Source organism: Gopherus flavomarginatus, chromosome 3 (genome assembly GCF_025201925.1).
Source record: "Gopherus flavomarginatus isolate rGopFla2 chromosome 3, rGopFla2.mat.asm, whole genome shotgun sequence".
Taxonomy (NCBI): domain Eukaryota; kingdom Metazoa; phylum Chordata; order Testudines; family Testudinidae; genus Gopherus; species Gopherus flavomarginatus.
The window spans coordinates 49,702,878-49,724,223 of NC_066619.1; the positions used below are offsets into that span (position 1 = coordinate 49,702,878).

General features: G+C 40.1%; 1 protein-coding gene across 1 annotated transcript in view; it reads right to left on the reverse strand.

Annotated features, from left to right (window-relative positions):
* ARHGEF28 (Rho guanine nucleotide exchange factor 28) overlaps positions 1-21,346 on the reverse strand; it is a 206,540-nt gene that overhangs the window by 69,573 nt on the left and 115,621 nt on the right. The window contains exons 10-13 of the mRNA XM_050945287.1: positions 15,675-15,805; positions 7,617-7,918; positions 4,971-5,160; positions 3,199-3,310 (exon numbers count right to left, since the gene is read on the reverse strand). Coding sequence (XP_050801244.1) covers positions 3,199-3,310; positions 4,971-5,160; positions 7,617-7,918; positions 15,675-15,805 — 735 coding nt within the window. The remainder of the gene's footprint in view (positions 1-3,198; positions 3,311-4,970; positions 5,161-7,616; positions 7,919-15,674; positions 15,806-21,346) is intronic.

The following is a 21,346-nucleotide window of genomic DNA, read 5'->3' on the forward strand; positions in this document are numbered from 1 at the left end:
TTAAAAACTTTGGTTATTGATATGGCAGTAGGCAGCGCATTTCCTACTTTTAGATTGTACCTCAAGATGCAAGAATGAAACTCTCTTATTATGGGCTAATCCTTCTGAACTCAAAAATGCAAATCAGCAAACTCAGACTGGATTTTAATTTACAAGATCAGACTTTACAAGACTTTCATTTATGGCCAAATCCTAAACAAGATGTCAAAGCAGTGGAGCCATGGGAGTTCCCAGCTGCTGAGAAGTTGCATCTGGAAATCTCTGCTTCCTCTGCTTGCTGCAGAGTAGTTCCATGTAACAGCACTGTCCATGCCAACATGTTGCAATGGGGGGCGAGAGGCTGAGACAGAAGCAATGGGGCAGGAGGACCAGCAATGTGCTCAACAGATCCCTGATGACTAAGACTCCAATTTTGTCAGGGATATTTTTAGTAAAAATAACAGATGGTCACAGGCAATAAACAGAAATCCAGGGAAGCCTGTGACCTGTCTGCTGCATGGTTCCCGTCCCTCCCTTGCCGGCTGCCCCAGCAGCTGTATTGCTGGGGGGGGAGCCGTGCCACAGCTGGGCACCTGCTGGGAGCCCAGATGCTCATGGGGAGTTGGAGCTCTGGGGTCGCCCTGCTGCCCAGCGGCTAGGAGCTGCCCAGGGCCTCCACCAGCAGTGGCTGAGAGCTGCGGGGCTGCCTGTTGACAGCAGTCCAGCCCTGGGGCAGAAAATGTCACGGAGGTTTCTGGAAGTCACAGATTCAGTGACCTCCGTGACATAATTGTAGCCCTACTGATGACCCAAATGCATTGGCCAAATCGCCCCATGCTTGAAGAACACAATGACTGCAGACACTTCCGCAGCCTTGATGGGCTACAAAGTGACTATTTGTGTTCCATAGCTTGGGAAGAAGGACGATTCTAGCTCTCCCAAGCCCCAGGTAAATCCCTACTAGTTTACTCTGACTTTATATAGGAGGTCAGGGTTTAGGCCTGATTAGGGCAAAGCTCTTAATCATGTGCTTCACTTTACGCATTCGCTGCAGTCCCATTGACATTACCAGGACTTAAACACATGCTTAAGTGCTTTCCTGAATTGAGGGCTTTAGATCTTATGAGACATACGCCTTTGTTTTAGACTTCTCAGGTAATCTGCAGGATGAAAAATTGCTAAAAATAAAGTTATATTTAAAAAAAAATCAATACAAATACTTGTAAACACCCCAGATGTTGCAGATAGTGCATAAAAGAGTTCTGAGTAGAAACAAAGCTTTAATGTGGATTTGAGGGACAAAAAACAACAAATTTGAAAACATGTTCACCTACATTTTAACCAAGATTGTTGCTGCTGTTTTTTGCATTCTGCCACTAAGCATCATCTGAAAAATACCCCAATCCTGCAAAGGTTTAAACATGTGTTTAACTTTGAAATCAGCGGTACTTCAAGTTAAACCTGTGAGTAAGTCTTCCCAGGATACAGGCCTAAATAAAATAAAGATGTTTCTGGAGCCAATTCAGGATAACACTGCAAGGCTGCCCAGAGGATTCAGGGGGCCTGGGGTCTTTGGTGGTGGTGGGCCCCTGCTTCAGCGGTAATTCAGGGGCGGGGGGGGTCCTTCTGCTCTGGGACCTGCCGCCGAAGTGACCCGAAGACCCGTGGCAGGGGCCTCCCCAACGCCGAATTCCACCGAAACAAGACCCGTCGCCGAAGACCCGGAGCAGAAGAAGCCCACGAGAGTTTTCCAGGGCCCCTAGAGCGAGTGAAGGACCCTGCTCCAGGGCCCCTGAAAAACTCTCCTGGGGGCCCCTGCGAGGCCTGAGGCCTGGGGCAAATTGCCCCACCTGCTCCCCACGGGCAGCCCTGTAACACTTATGCATACGCCTTACTTTAAGCACATAAGCATAACTTTAAGTAAGTGCTGTCTCTGCACCTTGAAGTCTTTAAACCATGATTTAAGGACTTCAATAGGGGGTTATTACAGGAATGGGTGGGTGAGATTCTGTGGCCTGCATTGTGCAGGTTAGACAAGATGATCATAATGGTCCCTTCTGACCTTAAAGTCTATGACTCTAATAAGGATGCTTTACCTAAATGATGCAGCACATATCAGAAAAAAAATACACAACCATTTCCAACCCATATTTTCTCATGCTTATAGCTTGAAGTAAGAATTCCTTTTGTTCTTATTCCAAAAGTAATTTAAAAAAAACAAAGAAAATGGATTCTATTGAAAATGAACTGTTTTTCAGAGATGTGATCATGAATAAGTCTGAGTACATATCTCATACTTTATATCATTTTATGGATTTCTAATGTAGCATGTTACATAGCTTTCTCCAAGGAAGGCCTGGGTTGTTTGCTAAACTTAAAAACAAACAAGCAAACGAACAAAAAAACCCTTAAATAGAAGGCTGCTAGAAACAATTTTTAACATCCTGCAGGCAGCACATAAGCAGAACAGTCAATTATGTAACACAGGGCTATGTTATAAGGTTCTTACAAGTTTTCATCAGTTCTCAAGGATGGACAAACACCTATTAACTTCAATATAAATCTGTCTGAGTTAGGACTGAATTGGAGCAGAGAATCAGATTATCCCTACCATGATAAAACATGCAGAATAGGAACAGAGGGAAGGCAGGTTTGTGAGAATCCCCTCACAATAAATTCACACATCATCCCATGAAGAGGGTGGTGTTTGCTCCCCTGCCTGTGGAAAAGGCCACAGCTTACACACAAACCTCACAGATTCCCAAGGATCTGCAGGATGCAGGGAACTTGTGCACAGAGGGCCTGTGCCTGTGCACCAAGTTTGGCCTCTCTGCTGGACTCTGGAAAAGAAAATTGTGTCCTAGGCTGCCTTATCTTCTGACTACGCTCTGCAGGTCTGGAGCAGGGGCAATGTGCATCTCCCTCCTAGCCACAGCTCCAGATTGCCCACTTCTCCCTTGCAACTTTGTCTCTATGCCCTCCCACACTGCAGGCTCTGGACCTACAGAGTGCCCTTTGAAGGGCCAGGAGCGATGATATGGAGGCGGCTGAACCCCACTTCCACATGGGCTGATGGAGAGCTGCATACTTAGGGGACCACTCTTCACATGGATACCAGGGAGACAATCGAGCCTGCGTAAAGAAGTGAGCATTTGGCCTGTAGTAAGCATGGAGTTTGTGGCATTCCATACACACAAATGGAGTAGAACTAATGCTCACCTTCATTTGAATCACACACTGTGAAGTCACGTGCAAAGCGAGATTTCCCTAATAAAACTTTGGGTGAAGAACATGAATAAGAACGTGACCGGATTCCAGAAAGTAACGATTCCTAGAAGAAATCAAAATGAAGGGGAAAAGCACATTAATGTTAAGGAAAGGCAATTGGTGTTACAGGAAAGTGCATGTGTGCAAATTAGAGCAAGAAAAATCCTAAATTATTTCAATTTGATGTGGACCAAAGTCTGAACAGTGGTGTTATTCTACTATATCAGATGGCCAGTTATCTCCCCTGCCTTTTTCTGACAGTACTTGAACATGGCGTTTTCACAGCAGAACAGACCAGTGTTCCATCTAGCCCAGTAGTCTGTCTCCAGCCATGACCTGGATATTCCAGAGGAAGGAATTAACCTCTCTCTTCCCTTTCCCTTATGTTTATCTAATTGTGCCTGGATACCATGAGTGGAAATCTCCTACCCCAGCCAGAGATCCGTTATTGATATGCCTTGAAAGCAAAGTCACAATTACCTGTGCAAAGTCCATTTCTTTTGAGAATTTAAATCAAACTAACATCATCTGATTTTTGTGGTTCATTAAATACTTGGACTTGCATTAAAAAAAACCCTATATTTTCACTACTATGCAGATATGTTATTGACATGCTAAGTGCATAGGTGGCTTCACAGATAAAACAATATTATGCTTGTTTCAGTTCCAGATCTGAAGTCAACTTTAAAGGCTCTGAAAGAAACAACAGTGATGGTCTGTACTCTATCAGATGGAAGCTTGCATCATGACACCAACAATGAGTATACGCAGCATAAAGTGCAGTCTTTTCTCCAAAGAGGACACTATGTGACTGAGTCACTGTTGCATGAAAACTGAACTACTTTTCACCCCTACTGAGGATGGTCATTTGAAATCATTAGCACAGATAGCACTGACATTGCCTTACAAATGCATTGCTCACAATGTACCTGACCTAGAAATACTAACGGGAATTTCCATCGTGCACTTGCAGCAAAGAGCGTTCCATGTTGCAAAAAACTTTGCTGAAGCAGCCTTGAGTTCCAAAATATTGTGAAAACAGTATGTTGATTTGCAGGATAAATACTGCTGAGCAGGCTGGAAAACTTCAGGGGGGGGAAGCATTTATGTTTCACTGAGAATTTTGTTAAACTGCTTGATAGAAAGAAACCAGTGTTTTTTAAAAATAGCTCTCTTGCATTTAGGTTTGGCAGTTGAACCTTTTTTCCTCTGGTATAATCTTTCCTCCTCCCCTTACATGAAAATCAGGTAAAACCCAGTGGGAGCCAGGACTTTTTATCTGTTTGAAAAAATAAAAATAAATCTCATGCCTCTGAATAAAAGAGAGAAGAACTCTGTGTATGTGTTTGATGTTTCCAGAAATAGCCAAAGGTTCAATGAAGTTACAGTAGCCAGAATATCTGTGGGAAGCATTAGTGGAGAAAGGAGCTTGTATTAGTTAGCGTATAAAATTCATCCAACTCCATGATTGTCCTTTTTAAAAATACTAGTTTGCAAAGGCACTAACCTTCCTCTTGTGCCATAGAGAATACACTGGGCCAAAATTTTCCTCTCTGTTTTACCAGTGTAAATTGGGAAAAGCTTTGTTGACTTCTATGGAGTTAATCCGAATTTATACTAATTTAATTGAGAGGTGAATGTGGCCCTTCAAATGCAAATTCTTATATATTTTCAACAACTTAGTTGAAAGCAAAATAAACGAAACCAAAATGATATCCAAATACCTTTGACTGCAGATTGTTAGAGTCCATCTTGTGAATGCTATAATCCAGATCAGTGCTTGTCTCAGAAGAATCTAATTCATGCCTGCTGCCAGCCAAGGTCACTGAAGAATTGAGGGAAGGATAGCGAATATAGGATCTGTCAGAAATCCCTTCACTTCCACTGTCTACTTCAAGGTCATCAAGACTAGAACTAAAGCATACAACAAAATGTATGGAATGTAAAGCAATCTAATTACCAACCTTTCAAACTTAATACAACAAGCAAAGAGAACAGTCTAGTAAATGGTGCTTGGATTAGTCATGCTCTAGTCCCCTCTCAGCTTTGTGGTCTCCCCTTATCATGCCCATGGCTTTATTCCAGATGCATCTTGTCTATACTTTAAAACATGGTCATGTTGTAATCAGGCCCAGATACAAGAGGCTTAGAACCAGGGGTCCTTACCTAAATGCATTTGTAGAGTAAACAGGGACTTTGATATCTGTTCCTCTTTTGCTTCTGAACTTCAAAGTCCAGTTTAAGCGAGAAGTTGCATGATAAGAGAAAGTGCGAACAGCCTATATAATGTGGCAATTCTCAAATTATTTTCTCCAACATATGAGAATGAATGGAGGGTGGAAGGAAAAATCCACCAGGATATATACATAAAGCAGAGATATGCTGGAGGAGTTTCCTAGAAGCTACTTTTTGAGTAAATCTGATTTTAAGGTGTATACATTATTCCTTTTTTTTAAAGATAGAAAAATGAAGGATTACGACAAAGCTTAAAAACCCCAACACTCACGAAATCAAAAATGAAAACAATTAGAGAATGTTTGATTTGCAGATGGTCTTGAATATAACATTACAATGAGATCTCCTAGCAGCATCAACACCACAGGGGTGTTTCTCTGCGATCTTTTTATCCCTTTATCTGTATACATAAACTCATGGTTTCTTTATTAATGTGACTGAAGTGAATGGCTGACTGCTTGCAATAACATTCCAGTCTTCCAGGACAAAATGTTTAGAATATGCATGGTATTTCTCAATAACTACAGATCCAAGCTGGGAATAGTAGCATTGTAACTCCTTCACACAGCGTTAAAGTTCACCTAATTATAAGATTTATTTTTCAACACTGTCCAAAGCTGTTTTATCATTGGACTTCTGGATGTTATCCATCACCACATTTGCCACGAATATGCCATGTGATATTGGAAAAATAAAAGTTACTTAGGCTCTGTGTGTATTAGTTTCCTCATTTGTGAAATGGGGATAATCATACTTACCTATGGCCCTGTCCACATGAGAAAAACATCATCATTGAAACCATGATGATGAAGTTACACCATGCAAATACCTTATGTAGACACACTGCACCCATGTGAAGCAGAACGTAGTCTATCCTGGCTTACTACAGTAACTTGCACTAGGAGTTGCATGGGCACAAATTTCTCCAATATAGACAGGACCTACACAAAGGTGTTGAAGATTTATTAATGTTTGCCAAGCACTCTGAGGTCCTTGAATAAGGATATTATTTAACAGCAAATTTATATTATTTTACTGTAGTATTACTTCATACCTGATCTGATCCTGTAATCTGTACTCAGGAAAAACTCCCGATGAATGTTTTAGGGAGGGATAATTTTGAAGCAGACATTAAAATAGGGGACAAATCCTGCGCTGCAGCTGGGGAACACCAAGCACAGCTCAGAAAGAATGTGGTGCGTGTGTAAAGGTAGCTTTAAACCATCTTTGTGTTCCCCAATCCTGAAGCAGGTCCTATTCCCACCATAACATAGAGCTGCTTGTAGGCGAATCCTCCAGTGGCTGGACCTGTTGAGTTTAGCGCTGCTTTTTACCAGGGGGGCAGCACAAAGCAGGCCGAACACACCAGAGATTTCGGTTCATGGTATTACTGCCAATCTGAAAAAGTCATATGCATTCAGGAATGCACAATTCCAAACAGACACTAAAGGAACAGGCCCTCAGTGGAGAATAACAATTATAAATTGGCTTATGCTTCACTTTCACAGTTTATGACATTATGAAAAACTTCTCAGTGAAAATTCACACAATTAATAGTTACCTAGTTCTGTTTTTCTAGCAGGTGTCTCATTTTGCAGCACCTACCACAATTTAGGCCAAGAAGTATGAAGTTGCTTAGACACTGCTTACAATTTGTAAGAAACAAAAGCCAAAGAAAAACAGGAATAAAACCAAAATAACTCTTATAACCACATTATAAAAATACAGAACTAAATAAAGCATCACACAAAATTTGGGATATAAGTGACCACAGGACAGTTTTTCTGAAGATACTTTAGATTTTCTCTCAGTAGAGATGTTAATATTCCAGGTTTTGTTTTATTTTTCTGAACTGAAATATACTTAGTTACAATTTGTTTTAATGGGTCTTCATGCGACTCCATAGGCCAATTCAAGAAGAACGTTTATAGCACAGGCCACAGAGCTATTTATCTAGCTGTTCTGATTGAGCTGTACGTTGTTACCATGCCTGGCACTGTGCTCCCAGCTGCTCTATGCAATAGAAACCCACCCTTACAGTACAACTCCATGCAATGCCGTGTGCGTGTGTGTGAGATAAAACATATTATTACATTTTAGTCTTTTCCGGACAATATTTCAAAACAACTCCATACCTTCTTTTTTTCATGTCAGCATACAGTTGACTTCGTTCCTTGTTAAACCCACGAGACTTGAGTGGTAGATATGAACCTGCTGCATACAGACTTGAAGGTGAAGTGAAAGGCTGTGAGCCTACGCTGTCTATGTTATTAATTGCCATTTGGTTATCTTCATTTTCTGCATAAATATATTGGTTATTTTCCTTAAGTGAGGCAGATGATGAGCTCTTGGGTGTCAGGGATGAGTGGGTCTGATCTGTGCTCGTTTCAGTGGTGACACTGTCTACGTTAATGTAGTTAACATCCAAATCTCCAACCTGGAACATGAGGTAGATATGTATTAATGCTAGTGAAAAGTAAATAACGATGAATCTCTAGAGAATACTGATCCTTCTTCAAACTACACTGCTCTGCACCACCGTTTTTTCCTTGATTACTTTTCTGTGGCACAGAAACTGGAGACAAACTAATATGACTAATAAGTTTTTCAGACCTCCAGGTCATTCTTCCATAATTACAGGAGTAACGGGTTGGAATCTCATAGCCTAATGCAGCAGTTTTCAATCTTTTTTCATTTGCGGGCTCCTAAAAATTTCGAATGGAGGTACAGACCCCTTTGGAAATCTTAGACATACAATGCAGACCCCTAGATGTCTATGGACCACAGGTTGAAAACCACTTGTCTAATGGATTTCCCACTCGGTTTCATCCGGTTTATAATATGCAATAACTCACAATTTACTTTACTCCTTAACAGCAGCTTTGTTTGTTTATTAAGCTGAGATTGTGCAGCCCAGTAGCCCATAATATAGTCTAGTGTTCAGGGTTATTTGGGGAGAGTTAAAACACTGAGTCATTTCATATGGAAAAAGCAGCTTACAAGGCAGGCATGTGTCTTTTCACAAACCCTGTACGTTTAGGGACAGACCCTGTACATGACCTGCCACAGTGCTTCTCCAGGACTTGGAAGGGGGAAAGAATCTTTATCCCAACACCATCAAGAAACTAGGGTGTCGCTTCTGTAGCTTGTGCATATGGTATACCCCTACCCTCACATGTAGAAGGGAATGGCAGCTGGAGCTACATTTACTCAGGTTCAGTGCAAGGACCACGATTTGGACCTTGGTAAGTAATGGTGACTATGTAACTCCTTTAGAAACCAAGGTAGATTTTCATGTATCACTTCTGCAAAGGACAGTACTATACAGTTAAGTGTCAGTCCTTGCTTAGTTAGAAGTGGAAGACTCTTGAAAGGATAAATGTGTAGCCAACATCTGGCTGTTCAGCACCTCTAGAAAGAGCAGATATAACCAAAAAGAACAAAAGCACTGAGAGTTTCAAAAGGGAAAAGCTCTATTGTTTTAGCCAACTGACTTATTCTCATCCAATTCTGGAGGTTGTCATAAGGTAGAGTCATCTCTTAATAAACCATGAATGGAACTCCTAAGATTTTTATAGAAGTCCTGTTTCTATATTCAAAGATATTAATCTGTCAGAAACCTGCTATCATTTGCTGTACTAAGCAAATCATGTACAAGAAGGGTAAAATTCTCCTCTCGGGTATTACACATCAGTTCTACATTTCAATACAATGTCTGGGCAGTACTGCCACATTGCAGCTATGGGCATTCCACATACATTAGCAGAGAAGTCCACATACATTAGCAGAGAAGAATATCAAGTTTAAGTCCTGTTGTACAGATCCCACAGGAGAATATGGCCCAAGCAAGATTCAACTTTCTGATATATTATTATGAGTTAAACTGTCAAAGGGTAGAAGCTCAGTCCTGTGACCCCCCACCTAAGAATATGCACATGCCACAGTGCATCTGTGATTGAATTATCATGAGAATATGTGCAACTTGGATAAACACAAACACAAATGGGTGTTCACACACCTAATTAGCTATTTGCATGTGCTGTTATTCAATTTGCATACATAAAAGTGGTAGTTTTATGACTTACGAGGAGCGGCTGAGGGAACTGGGATTGTTTAGTCTGCAGAAAAGAAGAATGAGGGGGGATTTGATAGCTGCTTTCAACTACCTGAAAGCGAGTTCCAGAGAGGATGGATCTAGACTGTTCTCAGTGGTACCTGATGACAGAACAAGGAGTAATGGTCTCAAGTTGCAGTGGGGGAGGTTTAGGTTGGATATTAGGAAAAACTTTTTCACTCAGAGAGTGGTGAAGCACTGGAATGGGTTACCTAGGGAGGTGGTGGAATCTTCTTCCTTAGAGGTTTTTAAGGTCAGGCTTGACAAAGCCCTGGCTGGGATGATTTAGTTGGGAATTGGTCCTGCTTTGAGCAGGGGGTTGGACTAGATGACCTCCTGAGGTCCCTTCCAACCCTGATATTCTATGATTCTATACAGAATTGTGGCAATCAAAGGTGCATTATTGGACATTTTAGGTCATGACTGACCTTCAGTTGAGAAAATTTGGCCTTAACTACATGTTTTGTGTCTGTCACAAAGAACAATATTAGCTTTTAATGCAATGGGTGAATGTTTCAGTGAGACGAAAAAGAATATGAAGATGCACTTTCAATATCTCTGCCTTCTTCCAAGATTTTCACTTAATAGACTACAATAATGTCTTACATTTACATACTACCTTTCCTTCTGAAGGATCCCAAACTATTTTACGAGAGAGAGAGAGAGAGAGAGAGAGAGAGAGAGAGAGAGTGTAAATATATTTTACTCTCTCTATACATATAAAATAGAACCTAAGTTATGAACACCTCAGGAATGGAGGTTGTTTGTAACTCTGAAATATTCGTAACTCTGAACAAAACGGTATGATTGTTCTTTCAAAAGCTTACAGCTGAACATTGAGTTAACAGTGCTTTGAAAGTTTACTATGCAGAAGAAAAATGTTCCTTTACTTTTTTCTTTTTTAAGTAGTTTATGTTTAATACAGTATAGCATTGTATTTGTATTTTTGGGGGGGTGGGAGGTCTCTGCTGCTGCCTGATTGCGTATTTTGGTTCCAAATGAGGTACATAGTTGACTGGTCAGTTCGTAACTCTCGTGTTTGTGACTGAGGTTCTACTGCACAAGGATCACTTCTACCACCACTGAAATGCAGTCAACTCTTGCTGGAACTTGGCAGGTGTTTTACAATACATAGCATCTATCCACAACAGTTTACGGTAGGACAAGAAGTGAGGAAGAACAGAACTCTGAATTGAGATTGCGGGGAAAATTTGGATAGGTAGGATGCAATTACCTAAAATGTAGTTTGGCCAGAATCTACTGGAGCTAGTCTCCTTTGTGATAAGTAATATAGCACAGTTAATAATCACAAGTGGCCAAGTCCTCAGTTTTACATCACATCTGGCAGAAAGCACTTCCAACTTTATGGTGCCCTGTAACAATAATTGGACATTGGTTTGTCTGGTCTCTTATTTTTTATTCCTGTTGAATTGATCATTGAGGGACTTGTTAATTAACAAACATGAGGAAACAAGACCCTGTTTTAGATAAGAGGGAATTTAGGTGCATATAATCAAAGAAGAAGAGCTGTTCAGCTCATAGAAAACAAAACAAAAAAAAGCTAAAGATTTCCATTTTCATAAACCTTATTTTGTTTATTAAAAGCATCTAATAAATGAGTTGAGAACGACAGCAGACAAGGGAACAAAGTTGCATTTATTACATAAACATTAGGGCTGTCAAGTGATTAAAAAAATTAATCGTGCTGTTAAACAATAACAGAATACTATTTATTTAAATAATTTTTGGATGTTTTCCACATTTTCAAATATATTCATTTCAATTTCAACACAGAAAACAAGGTGTACACTGCTCCCTTTATATTTATTTTTATTATAAATATTTGCACTTTAAAAGCAAAAGATTGAAAAATACTATTAACTTAATACAAGTACTGTAGTGCAATCTCTTTATCATGAAAGTTGAACTTACAAGCTTAGAATTAGACACAAAAAATAACTGCGTTCAAAAATAAAACAATGTCAAACTTTGGGGCCTACAGGTCCACTCAGTCCTACTTCCTGTTCAGCCAATTGCTCAGACAAACAAGTTTGCTTACATGTGCAGGAGACAATGCTGCCTGCTTCTTGTTTACAATGTCACCTGAAAGTGAGAACAGGCATTTGCATGGCACTGTTGTAGCTGGTGTCACAAGATATTTACGTGCCACATGCGCTAAAGATTCATATGTCCCTTCATGCTTCAACCACCATTCCAGAGGACATGCGTCCATGCTGATGAAAGGTTCTGCTTGATAGCGATCCAAAGCAGTGCATACTAATGCTTGTGCATTTTCATCACCATGAGTCAGATGCCATCAGCAGAAAGATGAGTCAGATGCCATCAGCAGAAAGTCCTTTTTTGGTGGTTCAGGTTCTGTAGTTTCCGCATCAGAGTGTTGCTCTTTTAAGACTTCTGAAAGCATGCTTCATACCTCATCCCTCTCAGATTTTGTAAGGCACTTTCAGATTCTTAAACCTTGGGTTGAGTGCTGTAGCTAGTTTTAGAAATCTCACACTAGTAGCTTCTTTGCATTTTGTCAAATCTGCAGTGAAAGTGTTCTTAAAATGAACAATATGCTGAGTTATCATCCAAGACTGCTATAACATGAAATATATGGCAGAATGCAGGTAACACACAGAGCAGGAGACTTACAATTCTCCCCCAAGGAGTTCAGTCACAAATTTGATTAACATTACATTTTTAAAAGTGTCATCAGCATGGCAGCATGCCCTCCGGAATGGTTGCCAAAGCATGAAGTGGCATACGAATGTTTAGCATATCTGGCATGTAAATACCTTGCAATGCCAGCTACAAAAGTGCCATATGAATGCCAGTTCTCACTTTCAGGTGACATCGTAAATAAGAAGAGGGCAGGCATTATCTCCTGTAAATGTAAACAAACTTGTTTGTCTGAGCGATTGGCTGAACAAGGAGGAGGACTGAGTGGACTTGTAGACTCTAAAGTTTTACATTGTTTTGTTTTCAGGGTGGATAAAAACCAATTATTTTTTAAAAAGATTTAAAAAAATCGGATTTTTTAAATTGAAATCGGATTTTTTGAGGGAAAAACCTATCTAAAGATAGTTTTAATTAAGATACACTATAGCTCAAAGATATCTCATAATGGACTAGGGATTATAAATTCTAATTTTATAGTATGAGACAATATATTAATGTAATGTTTAATGAGTTCCAATAGTTCATGGATTAGGGACCCAATTTTATGGGGCTCCAGGGGCTTCTGTAGAGATTATTTAGGTTAATCTTTCTATCTCCCCAATGGGACTCAGTGCTCGGTCTAGAAGATACCATCAGAGATGCTTTGTTTTGCAGTTCTCAAACTGGATTTGTGTCTCCAGAGATAACATGCTTGATAACAGCAAGAATGTGTTTAAATAAACAACATTTAGAGGTGAGAAACAACAGACCTCAACCCTATTGTCCCTCTGCAAATTTGTGTACACAGAGTCAATCCCTTACCTCTCTCTAAAAGTGCAAAGTTTCAAAAAGTTCAATGAATAGAAGATTGTTGGAAGCAGAATAGATCTGGACAAGGAGAAAAAGTCTGGAGATAAATGTGAGAAGGGAGGGACAGGCAGTAGAAACAAAAGTAAAACTGTTTGAGCAGCATATTCCAGAAGTCTTGAGGTCTTTCTGAGTGTAGCCTTCATTGCTTTGAGATCTACCATATGATTCTCTCACTAGAAAGGAAAACCTATAATGGCCGCAGGCCATAAAAGACCCAGTTTGGGAATATTCTAATGAAGTTCCTCTATCTGTGGGTAAGACTGACATGTGTGCAAAATGCAAACGGTGCAACAAAGAAATGCAAGGCCTGGTTTCCTGAATGAAACATCATCACGAGAAGCGTTCCTTCTCAGGAGGAAGCTACGCTGAAGAAGATGAAAGGAACATGTCTGAACACTCAGGATCTTCAGGTCGGTAAACTTTTTTATTTCATACTTCTTTCCTAAGGACTGCCTGTCTTCCTTCTGGACCATTCTTTAATTCTCATGTTTGAGCAAAAAATATAGTTGTTACTCTATGGTACTATCACTTTAGATGCAGCTGTGATAAAAAAAAAATAAATATCTGAAATAGACAGATCTTCCTTTTACAATTTCACCTTTAAAGTTGTACTGAATGTCAGTGAATGCAATAAGTAATACTAAATGATCAGTATGGTAATAATAATTAAATAATTGCATTGACTTATTTTGTTTAGGAGAATCCATCCTCAACATACAGGATTCTGAACATACACTATCCACCATCACCATCATTTTCTATAGTTTCAGAGTTATCTGCCAATGATAGTGTTTCAGTTACATCATGTATGTTACAGCCACAGTATATCACCTGAAGCAAAAAGAAAAAAAATTCTCCATCATCCAGAAAAAACCACAGATAAGTTTGCAATAAGAACCAGCAGATTACAAAAAGAGGTAATTGATGAAAAAATTGCCCAGCTTGTTTTTACAACACACTCTCCTTTCCATATGATTGAGAACCCACACTTCATTAACATGGTTCAGTCATTAAGACCAGGATACAGTCCACCCAAAAGAGCAGATGTCACAGGTAAATTGCTGGATAAAGTGCATGAAAGAGAACTTGAGCAGTGTGCAAAAGGTCTAGAGGATGAAATTGTTAACCTGAGTCTTGATGGGTGGAGCAATGTCCACAATGATCCTGTTGTATGTGCTTGTGTAACAACAGAAGAAGGGAATGTCTTCCTTACAGAAACAACTGATACATCAGAAAATGCACAAACAGCAGAATACTTATAAGAAGTAGCAGTAAAAGCTGTAACAAACTGTGAAAAAAAATTCGAAGTCTAGTACGCAGCTTGGTCACAGACAATGCTGCAAATGTATGCAAGATGAAAAGAAATTTAGACGAGAGTGAAGAGAGTCCCAAGCTAACAACATACTGTTGCAGTGCTTATTTGATGCACCTCCTAGCCAGAGACTTCAGTATTCCAGAAATAAAGGCTAATGTTGTTGAAATTGCAAAACACTTTCATAAGAACCACTTTGCAGCAGCTGCTCTGAAAAAAGTGGGAGGAACTAAGCTAACTCTCCCACAAGACACGCGGTGGATCTCGGTAGAGCACTATATCAAGAACTCATCTAAATTTGATGAGTTTATGACCAAAATTGGGAAAAAATAGATGGTACTGTCACAACCAAAGTTCTCAACATTGAGCTTAAGAGAAATGTTGAACACATGCTGAGTACCATGAAGCCTACTTCTGGAGCCTTGAACAAAATGCAGAGAAATAGCTGTTTTATTGCTGATGCTGTTGAAATTTGGAAGGAACTGAGTGAGATCTTAAACATTTTTAAGTGATTTACTTTGAAAACTTTCAGATTAGTTTTACAGCTATATCAGAAAACAAATGTTTGGTTATTTCATTTACCAAAGGTAACTGAAGCAGATATTTATGAAGTCATTGGGAGGTGGACAATCTCCAATTCAACAGGTTAATCATTAATATTTGGAGGAATTTCTTGCTGTGCTGTATTATGAGGAGAACCTCACCAGACATTTAAATTGTTTTATTTCACTAAAACAACACTGGATTTCTTTCTTCAACAGCAAACATACAATATTTTAACAAAACAAGCATATGAGTACAGTACTTGCATGAGGTGAACTGAAAAATACTGTTTCTTTTTATTTCTACAGTGCAAATATTTGTAATAAAAATAATATAAAGTGAGCACTGTACATTTTGAATTCTGTGTAGTAACTGAAATTTATATATTTGAAAATGTAGAAAAACATCCAAAATATTTAATAAATTTCAATTGGTATTCTATTGTTTAACAGTGCAACTAAACTGCAATTAATCACAATCAATTTTTTTAATCACGATTACTTTTTTGAGTTAACTGCATGAATAAACTGATCAATCAACAGTCCTAATAAACATATGTAATATTTATAAACATAAATCACTGGAAGGCTCTACCGATTGAACCACATTTTACTAAAATTCAAATAATATATTTTTACCGGGAGACAATGAACAGCAGTGTACTGAGAGCACAAAGATGCAAGACTATCTTACTTGATCCACAACCATGCAATTTGCATACACTTCATCACTTCCATTCAGCATGGCAGTAAGTGTGGCTGCAGCAAAGAAGGTAGGTGGATTTGGGGATTTCTTGAGGACGTCAAGTGTAGAATGTTGTTGCTCTGGAATGAAATATTATGGGAAAATACAGAATTTATTTTTTCATACCACTTCCTTTTCTCTTCTCTTCTGTATTCTGCCACAAAAATAGCTAAGCCTAGTCACTAAGCATCATATTTTAAAGAGACTTTTATTAGTTATGCCCAGAACATTTAAGACTACATTTCTGCATTCATTCAAAAATCTGCATTTGTATGCAGAAGCTCTTTGCCAAACTATCTGATTTCATGACATTTGTCAAATGGAAATTTGTGAGCAACAAATACAGTTAAGTGACATTTTTTGGCCAAAAACTTTTTTTTCCTCCAAAACATTTGGCCAATTAAGCCAAACTGTTTCAGTCAAAAAAAAATAAAAATTTCCCCCCAAATGTTGAAACGTTTCATTTTGACACTTCCCAAATGAAGCATTTTGATTTTTCAGGCATGATTCATGAAGGGACTTACATGCTATTGATAAAATGGAAGAGGAGGTGGAGCCTAGTGGATAGGGCATTCACCCAGAGCAGGGACACCTGGTTTCTATTCCCTACTTTGATTAATATTTTATTATTTACACATATTGGAACAGCTTCAATAGAAGAAACAGAGAGACTCAGGCCAGAATAGCCAATAACCTGGTGGCTAGGGCATTCACTGGGGAGATAAATCCCTTCTTCAGAGCAGGGACTCAAACCTGGGTCTCCCATTTCCAAGGTGAGTGTCTTGGCCAATGAACTACTATGTACAAGGAGGGCATCACTACTCCCATCACTGCCTCTGTTTTGTGAATGGTTCCTAAGCCCTTTGGTGAATCGAGCCCTTCAGTTCAAAATTTCCTTTGCTTTTATCAAAAAACAGTAAGAATGCCTGAAATCCAAATAAAACATTTTGTTCAACCCAAAATAATTTTTTTTCCAGAATTTTTGGTCAAAAATTCTGAAAATTGTCAGTTTTGGGTTGATCCAAAAGAATTTTTTTTTCAATTTGTCAAAATTGCAACAAGCCAAAAAATTAGTTACTTGCATAGCTCTAGCAATATATTAATGTTCAATAAACTGCAAATGAGAATAGTCATAGCTACCTAGCTAGCTATCCAAGCATGGCACTGTGGATCATCTTAAATTCTACAGATTTTCAGATTTTGCTCATAATAAAAATTATTACCACCATTTTATAGATGGAGAAACCAGAATATAGCAGCAGCCATGCTAGAGCCTGGAGAAAGGATTTCTTCCCTGATTCCACATAGACTCCAGTGTGCCGTCCAGCCAGATATACAGTGTATTACTTCCAGGATTTTCCTTATGTAGGATAGTAAATTCCTTTTTACATTTTTGCAGAAGGACATTTAAAGGCAGTTTATAAATATCATAGTAATATGCTTTGCAATGAAATGACTGATAGCATTAATTACTGCATAGTTTCATTCATCTTTAAATACTCTATAGTGCCACACCTTTACTGCTGTGGGTGCAATAGAAAGCCTTTCATTATTATTTTCATAACAATGAAATACAAATTGGAAAGACCTTGTACTCCAGTCTCCCATCTCCAAGACAAGATCCATATTTAATCATTAGCATAATTCATTCATTGGTATAGGAATCTAGCTCTGTGATAGATATTGTCCAAGTCAACTTTAAACAAAAATGTGTATGTGAGACAGGGCCGCCCAGAGGATTCAGGGAGCCCGAAGCAAAGCAATTTCAGGGGCCCCTTCCACAGAAAAAAGTTGCAATACTATAGAATACTATATTCTTGTGGGGGACCCTGCAGGACCCAGGGCCTGGGGCAAATTGCCCCACTTCCCCCTCCCCCTCCCCCCCCCGGGCAGCCCTGATGTGGGAGGAGCATACTATGGAAGGTGATAAATATGCAGAGCTTGGCAATTTCTATTTCTGATCCATGGTTCAGAAAAAAAAAACTGGGAAAAGTTTATGTACCACAAAAACATATTTACTGGTTTGTCAAACTACCATCTTTCCCACATGTATCAGTCCAGTATCTGGACAAGCTGCTAGAAGCAGAAAACAATGATTTATGCTATTTTAAAACAAGGATTCCTGGCCCTTGGATAGGATTGGTTTCTATTTTCAAAATGCATTAGGATTCTGTTCCTGATGCACAATGACCATATTTGAAAGGTGTACATGGTGAGATAAGATTTTGGGACTGGGATGGAATTTATGTAACTATGGTATATTATATAAGGTCTGAACTTCTCATGTAAAAAGACGTTACACATTTACATTCAAACAATGCCTCCATTTTCTCAGATATTCTCTATCGTTCTACCATGCTACTTTCAATATGGTAGAAAAATAAAGAGATAAATAATGCTTATCAATTATTTATTTGGCGTATGGCATCCTGTTGAGTCAAGCCTCAGTGTTCTTATCCATGATATTCAAGGCACGAAGACCTCCAGGAAGTTGAGTCATTTTGGAGTCCTCAACAATGTGTCATGGTTTGTGGCTGCCCACAGTGGACTGTCTCTGAAATGCCACCGAAATTCTGCTGCAACACAAATTCTATGTCCAGTACAAAACCAGTTCAGAAGGCTTCATTTCCTTTGCAGTAAATCAAACCCAGGTTGACACTGAGTGGGGTCCAAGAGAAAATAACTATCACTTTCTCTGCAGACTATAAAGCTTGCCATACATCCTCTACTGTAAATCCCTCACCCAGTAAACTTATTCACAACAGGCACCATGAGGGCAGAAGACCATGTGGTGCATTGAACAAGTTTTTAATTAATGGTAGATGTGGCATATCAAGCAATTTGGTCACAAGCTTTGCTATGTTTTCCTCTCTGCAAACACTGGATGGAGCAATATTGCAGAGAACCAGTAACCATGGTAGAGCAATACATTTAAGTGTGCCTGAAATAATACACATGGTGGAATTTAGTTGTAAATTGATCATCTTTGTGTGAGATGAGCGAGCCCATACTGGACTGCACTACTCTGCCACTGAATAACAGAGTGCCAAGGCTGAAGTGTATAAAGTTTGGACATTAGCACCCCATGTCGTTCTGGCCAGTTTTCCAAGCTCGTTGTTGTGCGTTTTGACCTCTCTTTGGAAGACTGTCATACTCTGCAAGAGTTCTATCCAACGTGACGCCAAGATAGACTGGGTAGGAATCATGCTTTATTCGCTGACCATTGAGAACTATGTTCAGATCTCTGCCCACTTGTGCATGATGCAAGTGGAAGACACTTGACACAGTCTTACTTCCACTCGGTAGCAAGGTGCCACTGATAACAATAATTGGCCATAGTCACCATATTTGTATTCAGAACATTCTCAAGTATATCAAAGGAGTACAACCGAGTGCTGAAACATATACAAACTTGTCAGACCCAATATATGGTAGGTCATTTGAACAATGCTTATCAATAAAATGCAGTTAAGAAGTGACCATTTCTCATCTATTGTAATAAATCAGGACTTGGCCTGACAGTAAGACACTGCCAGTGAAGGCTGTGCATGTTTTTCTTTTGGAACTATAACAACTTATTGATTTCATGATTAATTAATAAAAGGTTACTAAAATACTGTACCTCTGACACACATTTTTTACTTTAGTTTCTGCCAAAATACCCACAGCTTTGGATGTTGCAGGATGCTGGTTCCATAACCCTATCGTTTTATCCAAGAGAAAAACCTAGCTCAGCTATGGAAACATTTTCAGTATGTTCTGCAGACACCTTGCTTTTCAAGCTGCTTATGAGGAGAGGGCTCATGGACAAATTCACCACTTAGCAGACCAATATGCCTAATTAGATAGTACTAAATATTAAGTCAAGTTGGTAAATGTAGCCTCATCTCACCAGCTGATTGCTAAATTTGAAAGCTATCAGAGAGCAACAATGCACAAAGTGCCAGCCAATTCACTTTTTGGCAGGATGGGCCATCATGGACTTGAAAGGTGACATTCTAAAAAAACATGTAAAACCAGGAGTTCCCTAGTGAAATCAACGGCAATATACTGATGTAAAACTGAGACACACATCAGGCTCTTTAATTTTTAAAAAGTATAAACATGTTCAGTAAAGACAAGTTTGACCCAAGTTTGTCTGGCATCAAAAACTATACAGGAATTTCCTCTCAGTTCTGTGGACTACAACCTATTTCCTGCAAAGCACAGGAGGAGGAGGAAACCAATAAAGATTTACGGATATAGGCGGAAAAACAAAGAAAACAATATAATTGCCTCTGGAAGATGCTGTGTGGCCCTCAAAGTGCACACAGACATGAGAAGATGTGACGGCAATGACTGGAAATTACACTGGTCAAGGTCTGGGACGTGCTTTATTAAATCCAGGACCAGTGCCAAAATAGCAATGCTAGACCAAGGAACAATGCCCATTCCCCACAACTAACAGAAAAGGGATGCTGAATGGACCACAGGTGATGTACACAGTGCCTGGGAGAAGAGAGGAGCAGCTAATGGAGGAGCATGTGTGTGGCTGGAGTGGGGGGTTGCTCCACCCCAAACAGCCTCCTTCTCATTGGCTTGGGATGGGGTAACAGGCTAGCCAATCAGCTCTCTCCCAGGCTTTTCAAAAGCCCCTTGCTCCTGCTACCTACCCAGTACTCCCGTCTCCTTAGCTGCAGTGTAGCTGCTGCAGTTTTTAGGATGCTACAGGTCTAATCATTTCCTTGTTTTGGGATCAAGAAGGAATTTTTCCTGTTGAACCAAACTGGCGAGAGGTCTGGTGGTTTTTTTCCCCACCTTCCTCGCAGCATCATGGTCAGGATACAGCATTCAAAACTTTAAAAGGTTCACATTAGGAAGGACTGCTTAGCTCATCTCTACTTGTAGGCGGTGTTCCAGTGCAGATAAGGCTAAAAGGGACCATTGCCAAGGGGTAAATGAGACTCAGCATTATGTCCTTTTACCTATGGGAGAAAAAGGAGGCCTGAAGTCTTTGCAGACTGAGGTCCTCCCTTTGGATCCTTTACTACCCCTCCACTTGGAGGGATGGGACCTCGGGTGGACGTGGAGGGATGGAAAGGATTCAGAAGTAAACTAGGTCCTAGGCATAGGCCAAGAGGTATTCCCTGGGTTACTGGTTATATGGTAGGAGCCCTGTAACTCACCAGGATCCAATTAAATGCCTGATATGTGAGAATGGGGGGTGGGGCACATAACACCACTCACCATTGTTAAATCAAGTTGTAGTCTGCCTCTTAAAACCCATCCCACATGTCTGTCATTGGTTCACCTGCATGTCCTAATCAGGGCCGGCGCTACCATTTAGGCAGCCTAGGCAATCGCCTAGGGCGCCAGGATTATTGAGGGGGCGGCATTTTGCCGAGGGGGCAGCAGGCGGCTCTGGTTGACCTGCCACAGGCGTTCCTGCAGATGGCCCGCTGGTCCGCAGCTCCAGTGGAGCTGCCGCACTCATGCCTGCGGATGGTCAGCTGCTCCCGCGGCTCTGGTGGACCTCCCGCAGGCATGCCTGCAGCAGCTCCACCACAGCCGCGGGATCAGTGCGGGGGGGCAGTGAAGTGGCCATGCGCCTAGGGCGCGAGAAACCCTGGTGCCGGTCCTGG